General features: G+C 64.1%; 2 protein-coding genes and 1 non-coding gene across 11 annotated transcripts; 1 reads left to right on the forward strand and 2 right to left on the reverse strand.

The window, feature by feature from the left end:
* Nucleotides 1–9: 9 nt before the first annotated feature.
* On the reverse strand, nt 10–1980 carry RPLP2 (ribosomal protein lateral stalk subunit P2). Of its 2 annotated transcripts, none has more exons than XM_068554943.1 (5): nt 1855–1980; nt 1530–1653; nt 974–1022; nt 226–324; nt 10–118 (listed from the first exon to the last, which is right to left on the reverse strand). In XM_068554943.1, exons 2-5 carry the CDS (start codon nt 1650–1652, stop codon nt 45–47), a joined length of 345 nt encoding a protein of 114 aa, XP_068411044.1. In that variant the 5' UTR covers nt 1653; nt 1855–1980; the 3' UTR covers nt 10–44. The 2 variants fall into 2 exon arrangements, with proteins under 2 accessions (XP_068411044.1, XP_068411043.1); XM_068554942.1 differs by having other exon boundaries at nt 10–121; nt 1855–1979.
* LOC137772730 (small nucleolar RNA SNORA52) lies at nt 809–943 on the reverse strand. Its single transcript, XR_011075536.1, has one exon. It is a non-coding gene; the product is annotated as a small nucleolar RNA SNORA52 (small nucleolar RNA).
* Nucleotides 1981–1988: 8 nt separating the features above from the next.
* On the forward strand, nt 1989–10452 carry PIDD1 (p53-induced death domain protein 1). 8 transcript variants are annotated; one of them, XM_068554934.1, is made up of 16 exons: nt 1989–2118; nt 2197–2333; nt 5432–5811; nt 6248–6661; nt 6999–7208; nt 7295–7349; nt 7505–7706; nt 7784–7909; nt 8001–8180; nt 8259–8406; nt 8522–8889; nt 8991–9114; nt 9192–9310; nt 9389–9502; nt 9641–9840; nt 10066–10452. In XM_068554934.1, exons 2-16 carry the CDS (start codon nt 2308–2310, stop codon nt 10322–10324), a joined length of 2925 nt encoding a protein of 974 aa, XP_068411035.1. In that variant the 5' UTR covers nt 1989–2118; nt 2197–2307; the 3' UTR covers nt 10325–10452. The 8 variants fall into 8 exon arrangements, with proteins under 8 accessions (XP_068411035.1, XP_068411036.1, XP_068411040.1 ...); XM_068554935.1 differs by lacking the exons at nt 1989–2118; nt 2197–2333 and adding an exon at nt 4672–4755 and having other exon boundaries at nt 8522–8657; nt 8739–8889; XM_068554939.1 differs by lacking the exons at nt 1989–2118; nt 2197–2333 and adding an exon at nt 4672–4755 and having other exon boundaries at nt 8522–8657; nt 8739–8889; nt 8991–9066.
* The last annotated feature ends 503 nt before the right edge of the window (nt 10453–10955 follow it).

Consider the following 10955-nt stretch of genomic DNA (forward strand, 5'->3'; position numbering starts at 1 on the left):
CTCAAGAAATACGTAAACAGGGTTTTATTTGCAGGAGGGGAACTCTAGTCAAACAAGCCGAACCCCATGTCGTCATCTGACTCTTCTGACTCCTCCTTCTTCTCCTCCTTCTTCTCCTCTGCTGCGGAGAGAAAGCGAGCGGTGAGAAACGCCCGCGGTGCAGGCCACGCTCCCAGCAGAGACCCCAGTGCGTCTGCAGCGCCAGCTGCCTGAGCCTCCACTTACCTGCGGCTGGGGCCGAACCCGCAGCAGGAGCTGCAGCTCCTGGGGCCGCAGAGACGGCCACAGCCCCGCCAGCAGGCACGCTGGCCAGCTTGCCAATGCCTACAGAAACCAGAAAGGAGAGGTGAGACCACAGCAGGAGCCTGGCCTCAACGTTACTCAAGAGTAACGAGACACTTAGTCCAACGTATTAGGATCCACATCATAGGTTCCTGTTCTCCCAGACAGGAGGGTCTGTTGTCACTCCCAGAAATTGGCTTCTAGGAATCCCTCCAGCAGGGCTACAAGACCACAGCGCCCTACCCTGGAAGTAAGCTAGGCAAACATGTTTACGATCAGGCAGGTAAAGTCCGCTGCCCCAGTGTCCAGCAGCGAGCTCACACACCAGGCCGTCTGCTGAGCTGGCTTTGCCCCGTCACGGACCCAAGGACAGAACAGTTCCCCAAGAGCTCAACTTCCAGACAAGTCTCACCTACTCCAGTCTGACACCACAGGGCAGGGGCCTGTGGTCAGCCCTAGCACCCCAAGAAGGGGTGGAGAGACTCGTTTATGAAAGCCCAGTGAGAGCATGGGCGCCCTGTCCCGGGGCTGTCTAGAAGCGCCCGTGGCATGAGCCCACCGAAACCCCGCTCACTCCTCTGGGTAAGGCTTCTAGGGTGCTCTGGTCCACAAGCGAAACCTGGCAGGTCACAGGCTGACCGGCAGGAATTAGGATGGACCGTGAAAAAGAAAGCCCCGGACACAACCTCACCCTGGGCAATGACGTCCTCGATGTTCTTTCCGTTCAGCTCACTGATGACCTAAAAGAGAGAAGTGGCCTAGTTTACGAGAGGCCTATCATCACACCCCTGCCCCCAACACAGCCCTCACCACCGACTCAGGACAGGTGAACCGAGACGCCCTGCATATAAAAACTAACACCAAAACTTACTGCTGGGAAAAGATGCAAAATATCTCACTTTACACTCAGTATGTGTCAAAGTAAGTTTCACCAAGTTGGGTGAAATAAGATCAAAATAAACGTCACCGCTTTCATTAAAAAAAAAAACAAAAAAACTACTAAGAAACCTTCAATTACACGTGACTTGTGTTTCTACTGAGCCACGCTGAGATTTGGCTTCACCCCCACTTTTTCTTCTTCCGGGCTGTACCGGTACATCAGGACAACCCCAAAACCATATGGGCTGGCAGATATCAGCGGGAACCTACACTTTCCCAAAGGGAAACGCCGAGTCGGGTAAGGGAGGGGTCCCCCTGTGCCGAGTACAAAGCACACCGGGGGCTTCGGGCCCCAGCGAGGCGGCTACCTTATTGAGCCGGTCGTCGTCCGCCTCGATGCCCACGCTGTCCAGGATCTTCTTGATGTCCTTGGCGTTGGGGGAGGAATTGCCCCCGAGGGCGGCCAGCAGGTAGGAGGCGACGTAGCGCATCCTGCGGCGCGAGGAGAAGGCGGCGGCGTTACAGGGAGACCTCCCACCCCGACCCCGGCCCGTGCGCGGGCGCGCGTGGCTCGGCCCGGGGACCCCGCAGAGGCTCGGCTCGCGCCCTGCCCCGCCCGGCCTCCCTCCCTCCCTCCCTCCCTCCGCTGCACTCCCGGCCCGGCCCGCGCCCCGGCCTGCCCGCCCCACTAACTTGGCGGCGGCGGAGAAGCCTCGCGCGTGCGACTTCAGCGGCGTCAGCGACGGAAAGGAAGGCGCCGGTGCGGGGGGGCGGGGGTAATTCGCTACCCAGAAGCCTCCGGAACCTGCGCGCAGCGCCCCTTGAGGGCGCCTCCTAGTGATGTCAGACGGTGCCTAGCCCAGGAGGACGCAGGTGACGCCATTATCCCGTCTTGTCCCGCAGCCACCACCGCAAAGGCGAAAGGCAGTTCCGGCCCGCCTTCTTGTATACAGTGGGGTGAGTGCCCCTCGAGATCCCTGGGGGAAGCGGGGTAAAGCGAGGCGCGAGTACGAAGTACAGCGTTTTTCCCTTTAGGGCTCCCAGGATGCCACGCGGCGCCTACAGTTCCCACCATGCAGCGCAGCCTCCACGCCCTGGACGCATCTCTGCGGGAGAGGCCGACGCGGCCGGCGAACTACAAGTCCCATGGTGCATGGCTACCGGAAGCGCGGGTACGCTGATGCCTGCGCTGGCCGCACGTGGCCCGGGCGTTATTGCACTGGTCCAGCCCGCTGACCTTCTGGGTCTCAGGTGGTTCCCAGCCGCGGGGACAGGAGTTCGCTGTCCGGCCCGCCCAGTGGGGTGGGCGAGCCGCTCCGCGCGCTCACACCGCGGAACCGAGCCGCTGCTCCCCCCCAGCGCCTTGGTGGTGGCTCTGGCCGAAGCTGGGAGGCCCTGTCACCGCTGCCCCGAGGAGCGGAGCCAGGAGTGCTGAAGCCCGCGTGACTCCCCTTCCCCCCCCCCCCCGCCCCGCCACCCCGCCACCCCGCCCTGGCCTTGTCGGCTCGGGACAGATCTCAGGGTCCACGCGGACGTAGCACACGTCACTCATTCACTCTCCGTGTCAGGAACCCTGCTGCAGGCTGGCGTCGGTCCTGAGAGGGAACAGGCCCGGTTCTGCCTCCGCAGAACTCAGGTTCTAGTGCGGGGACACACAAAAGTAAATAAACGAGGCAGTCCCAGGCTGACACTGCCACGGGGCTGAAGGATGAGAAGGAGCCGGCCCTGCGAAGATGTGGGGCGAGCGTCGGGCCCCAGGGGTCAGATGCAAAGGCCCAACTAAGGTGGCCGGAGATGGGTTCAGAGGCAGCAGCCAGCCCATTCGGGCTCTGACAGCAGGTGAACCCACGTGTTAGCGCCAAGCACTGGTTTGTTAACGCAAGCCACACGGTACACCCCCCCCCCCCCGCCCCCCGCCGTCGTGTAGATGAGGTCAGGCGTAGAAAGGTTTTCTTGCTCAGGGTCACACAGCTGCGGTAAAGTGGGGAAACCATTTGGGAAGAATGGGACTTAACTGCAATCACACAAAGTGTGATTGTTTTTATTTAAATTTTTTAATGGTAAAATAATACATAACGTAAAACTTACCATTTTTAAAAATTTTATTTATTTATGGCTGTGTTGGGTCTTCGTTTCTGTGCCAGGGCTTTCTCTAGTTGCGGCAAGTGGGGGCCACTCTTCATCACGGTGCGCGGGCCTCTCACTATCGCAGTCTCTCTTGTTGCGGAGCACAGGCTCCAGACGCGCAGGCTCAGCAATTGTGGCTCACGGGCCTAGTCACTCCGCGGCACGTGGGATCTTCCCAGACCAGGGCTCGAACCCATGTCCCCTGCATTGGCAGGTAGATTCTCAACCACTGCGCCACCAGGGAAGCCCCAAACTTACCATTTTAATCATGCAATTTAGGGACACTAGGTGCATTGACATTGTTGTGCAATCATCACCCCCATCTAGCTCCAGAACTTCTCAAACAGAACTCCATACACATTAAACAGTAGCTCCCCATTCCCCTCCCCCAGCCCCTGGCCCCCACCATTTTACTTTCCATTTCTATGTATGTGACTGCTCTAGGGACTTTACAGAAGTGGAATCATACAGCATTTGTCCTTTTGTGTCTGGCTTATTTCTTTTAGAGTAATGCTCTCAAGGTTCATCCACATTATAGCATGTGTCAGGATTTCATTTCTTTTTAAGGCTGAGTAATGTTCCTGTGATTGTTTTTTTGTTTGTTTTAAATTCTTCTGGCAGCTATGTGGAAACTGAAGGGGGGATAGGAGCTGGGGAGAATGGAGGCCTGGCGGGAACTGCCCATCTGGGTGGGAGGGATGGCGGTAGCTGGGGAGGGTGGAGGAAAGAGGGTGCACACAGTATCATTTGGGGCAGAACAGGCAGGAGCAGATGTGTTCATGTGTCCGTTTATAGGCACCGACTGTGCGGGGTGAGGAAGCAGGAGTGGGGAAGGTTCTCTTGAGAGTCAGACAGACCTGGTTTGAGGTCCTTGGCTTTGGCGCTCACCAGCTAGTGGCCTTGGGCAACATCTGATCTCTCGGAGCCGCCTTTTCCTTCCTTGTGAGATGCGGAAAGATAGGAGGCAGCATGTGAGGAAGCCCACTGCTGGGGGCATGTGACCCACAGTGATCACCATAAAAGTAGGGCCATTGGAGCTGGGGCCCAGGCTCTGCAGGGCTTGAGAGGAGGCCTTTGGGGCTGGCTTGGGACATTCTCAGAGCTGTCCTCTGGCAGGAGGTAGGTGTGGGGCAGCAGCTTTGATCAGCACCCAGTACGCCCTGCAGCCAGAGATTGCACTAGCTCATTTCAACATGGGGCCGGGAATGCACAGCCCTAGAGTAGAGCGGGCCCGGGGCCCGAGAACCTCTGAAAGGTTGGGTTTGGTGGCGCGCAACGCGGGCCCTCCCGCGGAAGGCTGGACGGCAGAGGCACGCAGGCCTACAGGAAGCTGAGTGCAGCAGGGCGGCGACCGGCGGAGGGCGGGCGGGCGGGAGGGACACTGAGATCCCGGCCTGCGGACCCTCGCCGGACATGAGGCGAGCTTCCGATGCGGCGGGGCCCGGAAACGCGCCGCCGGGAGCGCAGGTGACGCGCGGGCCGCGGGCGCGCCGTGGGGAGGGCGGCGGGGGAGGGCGTGCTCTCCCGCCCGGGACCCGCCCCGAGCGGTGGGGGCCGCGACTGCGCGGTGCACCGACCTCCTCCGCGGACCGAGGTGCGAGCTGGAAGTGGCGGGGAGCCCACCTCCAGGCGCCAGGAAGTGGGGTCCGGTCCTTAGGAACCCCCTCACACTCACTGCTCTGACATACGCGGGCACGATCACCCGGCCCTTGCCTGGAACACCGGCCCCACGTGGTAGATGAGAGCCGGGACCTCTGGTCAAAGCCGAGGAATGTGAAGGTTGGAGGTGGGGCTGGACCCAGAGGGGGTGGGGGGTGGGGGGTGGGGGGTGGGGGGTGGAATAGGACCTGACATCTCTAGGAGTCCCTTGTCAAGTTTCCAGATTTGGGACGTGAAGCCTCACTTTTCCCCCCTCCCTCAAGCACGTCCCCAGGCCCCTCTGCACACAGAGGTCTCCCTGCCTGCTGCCTTCCCAGCGGAAGTCCTATTCCCCGGCCCCATTTCAGCGATGATCTGTCCAGCCTAGGCTTTGGGCTCTGGACCAGCTGGCCTGGCTCAAGAGCTCCCCCCAGCCAGCGTCCCCCTTCCTCTGGCTGGAGGACGCCCAGCCCCCTCCTACCCACTCCTCCCCCTGACTCTGCAGCCTCCCTGGGCCCTGCCTGAGCAGGCCTGCCTGGCGAGCTGGGACATGTCTGGCCCCCGAGGACAGCCGGTGGGCGATGGCTGCGGTGGCGGAGGGGCTGGAGCCCGAGACAGCGGCTGTAGAAGATGCTGTAAGAGATGCTACAGATGCTGCGGATGCAGGACTGGGGGCACCCCCTCTCCTGGTTGGGAACCGGCTGAGCCTGGACCTATACCCCAGGGGCTGCCACCGGCTGCTGCACCTGTGTGCCCGGCAGGTCCGTCAGCTGCTGGAGGTGGAGTTCCTGCGGCTGAGTGGCCACGAGGACCCTCAGCTGCTGCAGGCCACCCTGGCGCGTCTGCCCTGGAGCCTGCCACGCCTCCGCTCCCTGGTCCTCAAAGGTGAGCCCCACCTGGTCCCAGCCTCGTCGCTAGCTCCTGCCTCTGCTTCTTGGTCCTGAAAGGCAAACCCCGGTCCCAACCTCATCACTGTTCTCTGCACAGCGCTACCCAACCCCTTTTCCCCCAAGAGGAAGGTGGCTGAGCCTGGGCTCCTGGACCTGGCAGCTGCCAGTGGGGTCTCCAGCAGACCCCAGTGTGGGTATTTTTCCTGGGGTGGGTCACAGGTGATGACTGTCAGCTGAGTCGAGCCTGTGTTGTCTGTCGCTGCCTCCTTCGTCTGCTGGTGACTCTCCAGTATCTGTGTCCATCTCTCGCTGTCTTGGTGGGGTTGGGGTGGAGGTCTGTGTTTCCATGCACCTGTTTCCCTGGCTGGCAGGGCTGAGCTGGGACCTGGGACTCTGGCTCTGAGGGCCATGTCTGCCTTTCCCCCACCCAGGTGGGCAACATCGGGATGCTCTGGGTGCCTGCCTCCGGGGCTCCCTCGCCACGCTGCCCGCCAGCCTGAGTGGCCTAGCCCACTTGGCCCACCTGGACCTGAGCTTCAACAGCCTGGAGACGTTGCCAGCCTGTGTCCCGCAGTTGTGTGGCCTGGGTGCCCTCCTGCTCTCTCATAACTGCCTCTCAGAGCTGCCTGAGGCCCTGGGGGCCCTCCCCGCCCTCACCTTCCTCGCTGCCACCCACAACCGCCTGCAAACGCTGCCCACAGCACTGGGGTCCTTGTCCACCCTGCAGCGCCTCGATCTCTCTGAGAACCTGCTGGATGCTCTGCCCCCGGAGATCGGAGGCCTGAGCAGCCTGGCCGAGCTCAACCTGGCCTCCAACCGGCTGCAGGGCCTCCCTGCCTCCCTTGGTGAGTCGCAGCCTTGGCCCCTGGGCCTGATGGGCCTGACGGCCTGTCGGCCACTGCCCAACCTGCCCTGTCCCGCAGCCCTCTCTCCGCAGGGCCTCGCGCGCACAGGCTGGCCCACCTTGAGCCTTCGCCCCCCTCGGCAGCCCTTGCTTGCCCCCCACTTCCCTGGCTGTCGAGGCTCCCTGCGCAGGCCTGCCCGAGCTCTCTCGTCCAGGCAAAGGGCAGAGACTGAAAGGGCTTCTCTGGGAGGCCCCAGCGTGAGCGGCCTGGCCTGGCGCTCCAGGGGTGGGCTGGCCCTGTGCGGTCCTCCGCTGGCCCTAAGCTGGCGCTCCTGCAGCGGGCCTGCGGTCCCTACGGCTGCTCGTTCTGCACAGCAACCTTCTGGCTTCGGTGCCTGCCGGCCTGGCTCGCCTCCCGCTGCTCACCCGGCTCGACCTGAGGGACAACCAGCTCCAGGACGTGCCCCCCGAGCTACTGGATGCCCCCTTCGTGCGCCTGCAAGGAAACCCCCTGGGTGGGCCTAGCCCTGCCCCCCACAGTCCTCCAGGTAGGCTCACTGGTGGGGACGGGGGCAGACCACAGACAGGGCGCAGGTGTTGCCACCATCCTAACAACCCATCTGCCCTTCCACAGGGACACCCGTGGTCCCAGAAATGCCCAGACTGTTGCTGACTTCAGATCTGGACAGGTATGGTGTGGAGGAGGGGCCGGGCTGCAGAAGCATCTGTCCACTCTGTACACCTGCCCGTGCCTCGGGGATCTCCTAGAGTTGCCCAGGGTGCCAGACTCAGACATATGGGACCCTGCTGCGTCTGACCCGATGTCCACCCTGTCTTCCCTCAGCTTCGCCGTGACCCCCCTAGGCTGCTCTGTGACCCTGGCCTGCGGTGTCCGCCTGCAGTTCCCCGTGGGAGCCACTGCTACCCCTGTTACCGTCCGCTATCGACTGTGGCTGCCAGAGCCACGCCTCGTCCCCCTGGGTCCCCATGACTCTCTGCTCAGTGGTGTCCTGGAGCTGCAGCCCCACGGGGTGGCCTTCCAGAAGGCACGGCCAGGGCGGGTCGGGGCCGGTGAGGAGGGCCCAGGCGTGACCCTGGCACTCACACCACGCTTGCCTGGCAGGAGGTGGGCCTGTGGCTGCTCTTTGTGCCCCCACGGGCCCGGCGTTGCCGTGAGGTGGTGGTCAGGACCCTGAGTGACAATAGCTGGAGTGACCTGGAGACCCACCTGGAGGAAGAGGCGCCCAAGGTGAGGGCTGTCCAGGCCCATCTGGGAAGGGAGCATCTCTGCCTTCGCCCAGCTGTCCCTGACCCTGTCCCTCTGCACCCCCCACGCCCAGCGGCTCTGGGCTCGCTGCCAGGTGCCTCACTTCTCCTGGTTCCTCGTGGTTTCGCGCCCTGTGTCTGACGCCTGCCTGGTGCCACCAGAGGGGACATTGCTGTGCTCCTCAGGACATCCTGGGGTCAAGGTCACATTCCCCCCTGGGGCCACTGAGGAGCCCCGTCATGTCCGCATGCAGGTACGGGCAGGGCAGCTGCCAAGGGTGGCGGGTGGTGCCTGGGCACAGAGGTGATCGCTCGGGTGCCCTCTGCTCCAGGTGGTGCGCGTGGGCAGCAGAGAACTGCCGGCCCTGCTGGGAGAGCCTGAGGCGGCCACCAGCCCCCTGCTCTACCTCTCCCAGAGCGGCCCCCCCAGCTTCCTTCGGCCGGTCACCGTGCAACTGCCTCTGCCCCCCGGCGTCACAGGTGAGAGGCGGCTGTGTGGCCTCCTGGACTTGTAGCCACGGGGTGGGGGGGACAGTTCTCAGAAGGGGGGCCCCGGGCAGGGAGGCCTCAGCCTGTGGCCCCCTGCCACCCACAGGCCTGAGTCTGGACCGCTCGCACCTGCACCTGCTGTACCGGGCCCCTCCCGCGGCCACCTGGGATGACATCACGGCGCAGGTGGCGCTGGAGCTCACCCACCTGTATGCTCGCTTCCAGGTCACGCGCTTCTCCTGGTCAGTGCCCCCCCCCGCCGCTTCCTCGGTCCCCCACCCCCGCCCCGGTCTGCGCACCCCGCTCACCCCCAGCCTTCCCAGGTACTGGCTCTGGTACACCACCAAGACCTGCGTGGGGGGCCTGGCACGGAAGGCCTGGGAGCGGCTGCGGCTGCACCGCGTGAACCTCATTGCGCTGCAGAGGCGCCGGGACCCCGAGCAGGTCCTGCTGCAGTGCCTGCCCCGCAACAAGGTGGGGGCGGGGGCAGAGGGCTGGGAGGGCTGGGAGGGCGGGGCGGGGGCCGGGGGCCAGGGCAGGGCATCGGGCTCCCAGCCAGTGGGTCGTCCTCGCAGGTGGATAGCACCTTGCGGCGGCTGCTGGAGCGGTACCGCGGCCCGGAGCCCTCAGACACCGTGGAGATGTTTGAGGGTGAGAAGTTCTTCGCTGCCTTCGAGAGGGGCATCGAAGTGGATGCCGGTAGGCTCCCTGCGCCCGGAGAAGGGACCCTGGGGCCTGTCCCCGCAGTCCCTGCTGAGCCCACCGCCTGCCCCCAGACCGTCCAGACTGTGTGGAGGGCAGGGTGTGCTTCGTCTTCTACTCACACCTGAAGAACCTGAAGGAGGTGTACGTGACCACAACCCTGGACCGGCGGGCTCAGGCCGTGAGGGGCCAGGTGGGCCAACAGGGTAGGGCCCCCCGGGCTGCCTGGGCCGAGGCCGGAGCACTGAAGCCCACCTCATCCCACCCACAGGTGTCCTTCTACCGGGGAGAGGTGCCAGAGGAGGTGCCTGAGGAGGCGGGGGCTGCTCGGCAGAAGAGGGGTGCAGACACCCCGTGGATGGCCACTCTGCCCATCAAGCTGCCGGTGCGGCCTGGCGGGGGGAGCGTGTGTGAAGGGGGAAGGGGGTGGCCAGGGGTATGTGCCTGGGCACAGAGGTGGTCGCTCGGGTGCCCTCTGCTCCTGGCGGGGCCAGGGCTCACTGCCACTGCGTCCTCCCCACAGAGACTGCGGGGATCCGAGGGCCCAGGGCAGGGGGCTGGCCTCTCCCTGGCACCTCTGAACCTGGGCGACGCCGAGACTGGGTTCCTGACACAGAGCAACCTGCTAAATGTGGCCGGCCGCCTGGGCCCTGACTGGCCAGCCGTGGCCCTGCACCTGGGTTTGCCCTACCGTGAGCTGCAGCGCATCCGGCATGAGTTCCGGTGAGTTCTTTTGAGCCTCCCTTCCCACTGCTGGCCTGCCTACTGGAGGCTGGCTGAAGTTCTGTGCAGGGGAGGTGGGGGCAGGGCAAATAGTCAGAAAAGGGAGGGTCTGGCCACCCCTGGCCCGGGGAGAAAGGAACCCACCTTGGGAGGGTGATCAAGACCCTGGGTGTGGCGGGTGGTCCTGGGCTGGGCCCCTCCCTCACCATTCCCCTGTCCCCCCAGGGACGACCTGGATGGGCAGATCCGCCATATGCTCTTCTCCTGGGCTGAGCGCCAGGCTGGGCAGCCAGGGGCCGTGGGGCTCCTCGTGCAGGCCCTGGAGCAGAGTGACCGGCGGGACGTGGCCGAAGAGGTGCGGGCTGTCTTGGAGCTTGGCCGCCGCAAGTACCAGGAGGGCATCCAGCGCACAAGCCTGGCCCCCGGGGACCTTGGCCCACCTGGCTCTTCAGCATCACAATCCGCCGAGCCTGCCCAGGCCTAGAACCTACCGACTTTGGGCTGGTCCCTGACATCCTTTGGCCAATAGTTAGAGGTGCCCACTTTCAAACCTTCCCTGGGTATGGGGACAGTGACCCTCTCCTCCTTGTGTAACAAACGTGCACCATCCTGGCTGCTGTCTCAGAGCTCAGTTTATTTGCTGGGTGGAGAGGCAGGCGGAAGGCAGGCGGTAGGCACGCGGAGGCCAGGTCAGAGGCCTGGCCCCTGCTGCGAGGCGGCCTGTGCACGGGCTTCCCCGCAGCCCTCGCTCCTGCTTGTCTCCGGCCCAGCGCCTCCTCTTGGTCCTGATCTCTGCGAGAGAGGGGGCCCCAGCTACAAAGTAACGGCCGCAGCCCCGATGGATACAAAGTCACCCTGTGCGGGATTGCACATCTGCCCTTTGGTGGCAGTGAGGGGCGGGTGCTTGGCCAGTTCAGTCCCAGCACCGCTCCTCCCCTAGGACACCTCGTCCCAGCGCACCTCGCCACCCGCTGGCCCGACGGGAATAGTCCCTGGTCCCCGGCCCATGGACGGGCGCGAGGCCGGACACGCAGGGAAGACCCTTGGGGACCTAGGGTGAGGGCTTGGCGCTGGGCTGTGGCCCGCCGGGCGCAGTGGCCGCGGCGGCCGGGAGA

The sequence above is a fragment of the Eschrichtius robustus genome, chromosome 11 (genome assembly GCF_028021215.1).
Source record: "Eschrichtius robustus isolate mEscRob2 chromosome 11, mEscRob2.pri, whole genome shotgun sequence".
In the NCBI taxonomy this organism is placed as follows: Eukaryota; Metazoa; Chordata; class Mammalia; order Artiodactyla; family Eschrichtiidae; genus Eschrichtius; species Eschrichtius robustus.

Bases quoted from the DNA above. Each gene is read 5' to 3' on its own strand.
- RPLP2 (XM_068554942.1), bottom strand. From the start codon at position 1,652: ATGCGCTACGTCGCCTCCTACCTGCTGGCCGCCCTCGGGGGCAATTCC. The intron at 325-973 runs GTGAGGTTGTGT...TGGTTTCTGTAG, and splicing joins CGAGGACGTCATTGCCCAGG to GCATTGGCAAGCTGGCCAGC. The intron at 122-225 runs GTAAGTGGAGGC...TTCTCTCCGCAG, and splicing joins GGGTTCGGCCCCAGCCGCAG to CAGAGGAGAAGAAGGAGGAG.
- PIDD1 (XM_068554933.1), top strand. From the start codon at position 4,718: ATGCGGCGGGGCCCGGAAACGCGCCGCCGGGAGCGCAG. The intron at 5,812-6,247 runs GTGAGCCCCACC...TCCCCCACCCAG, and splicing joins CCGCTCCCTGGTCCTCAAAG to GTGGGCAACATCGGGATGCT. The intron at 8,407-8,521 runs GTGAGAGGCGGC...TGCCACCCACAG, and splicing joins TCTGCCCCCCGGCGTCACAG to GCCTGAGTCTGGACCGCTCG.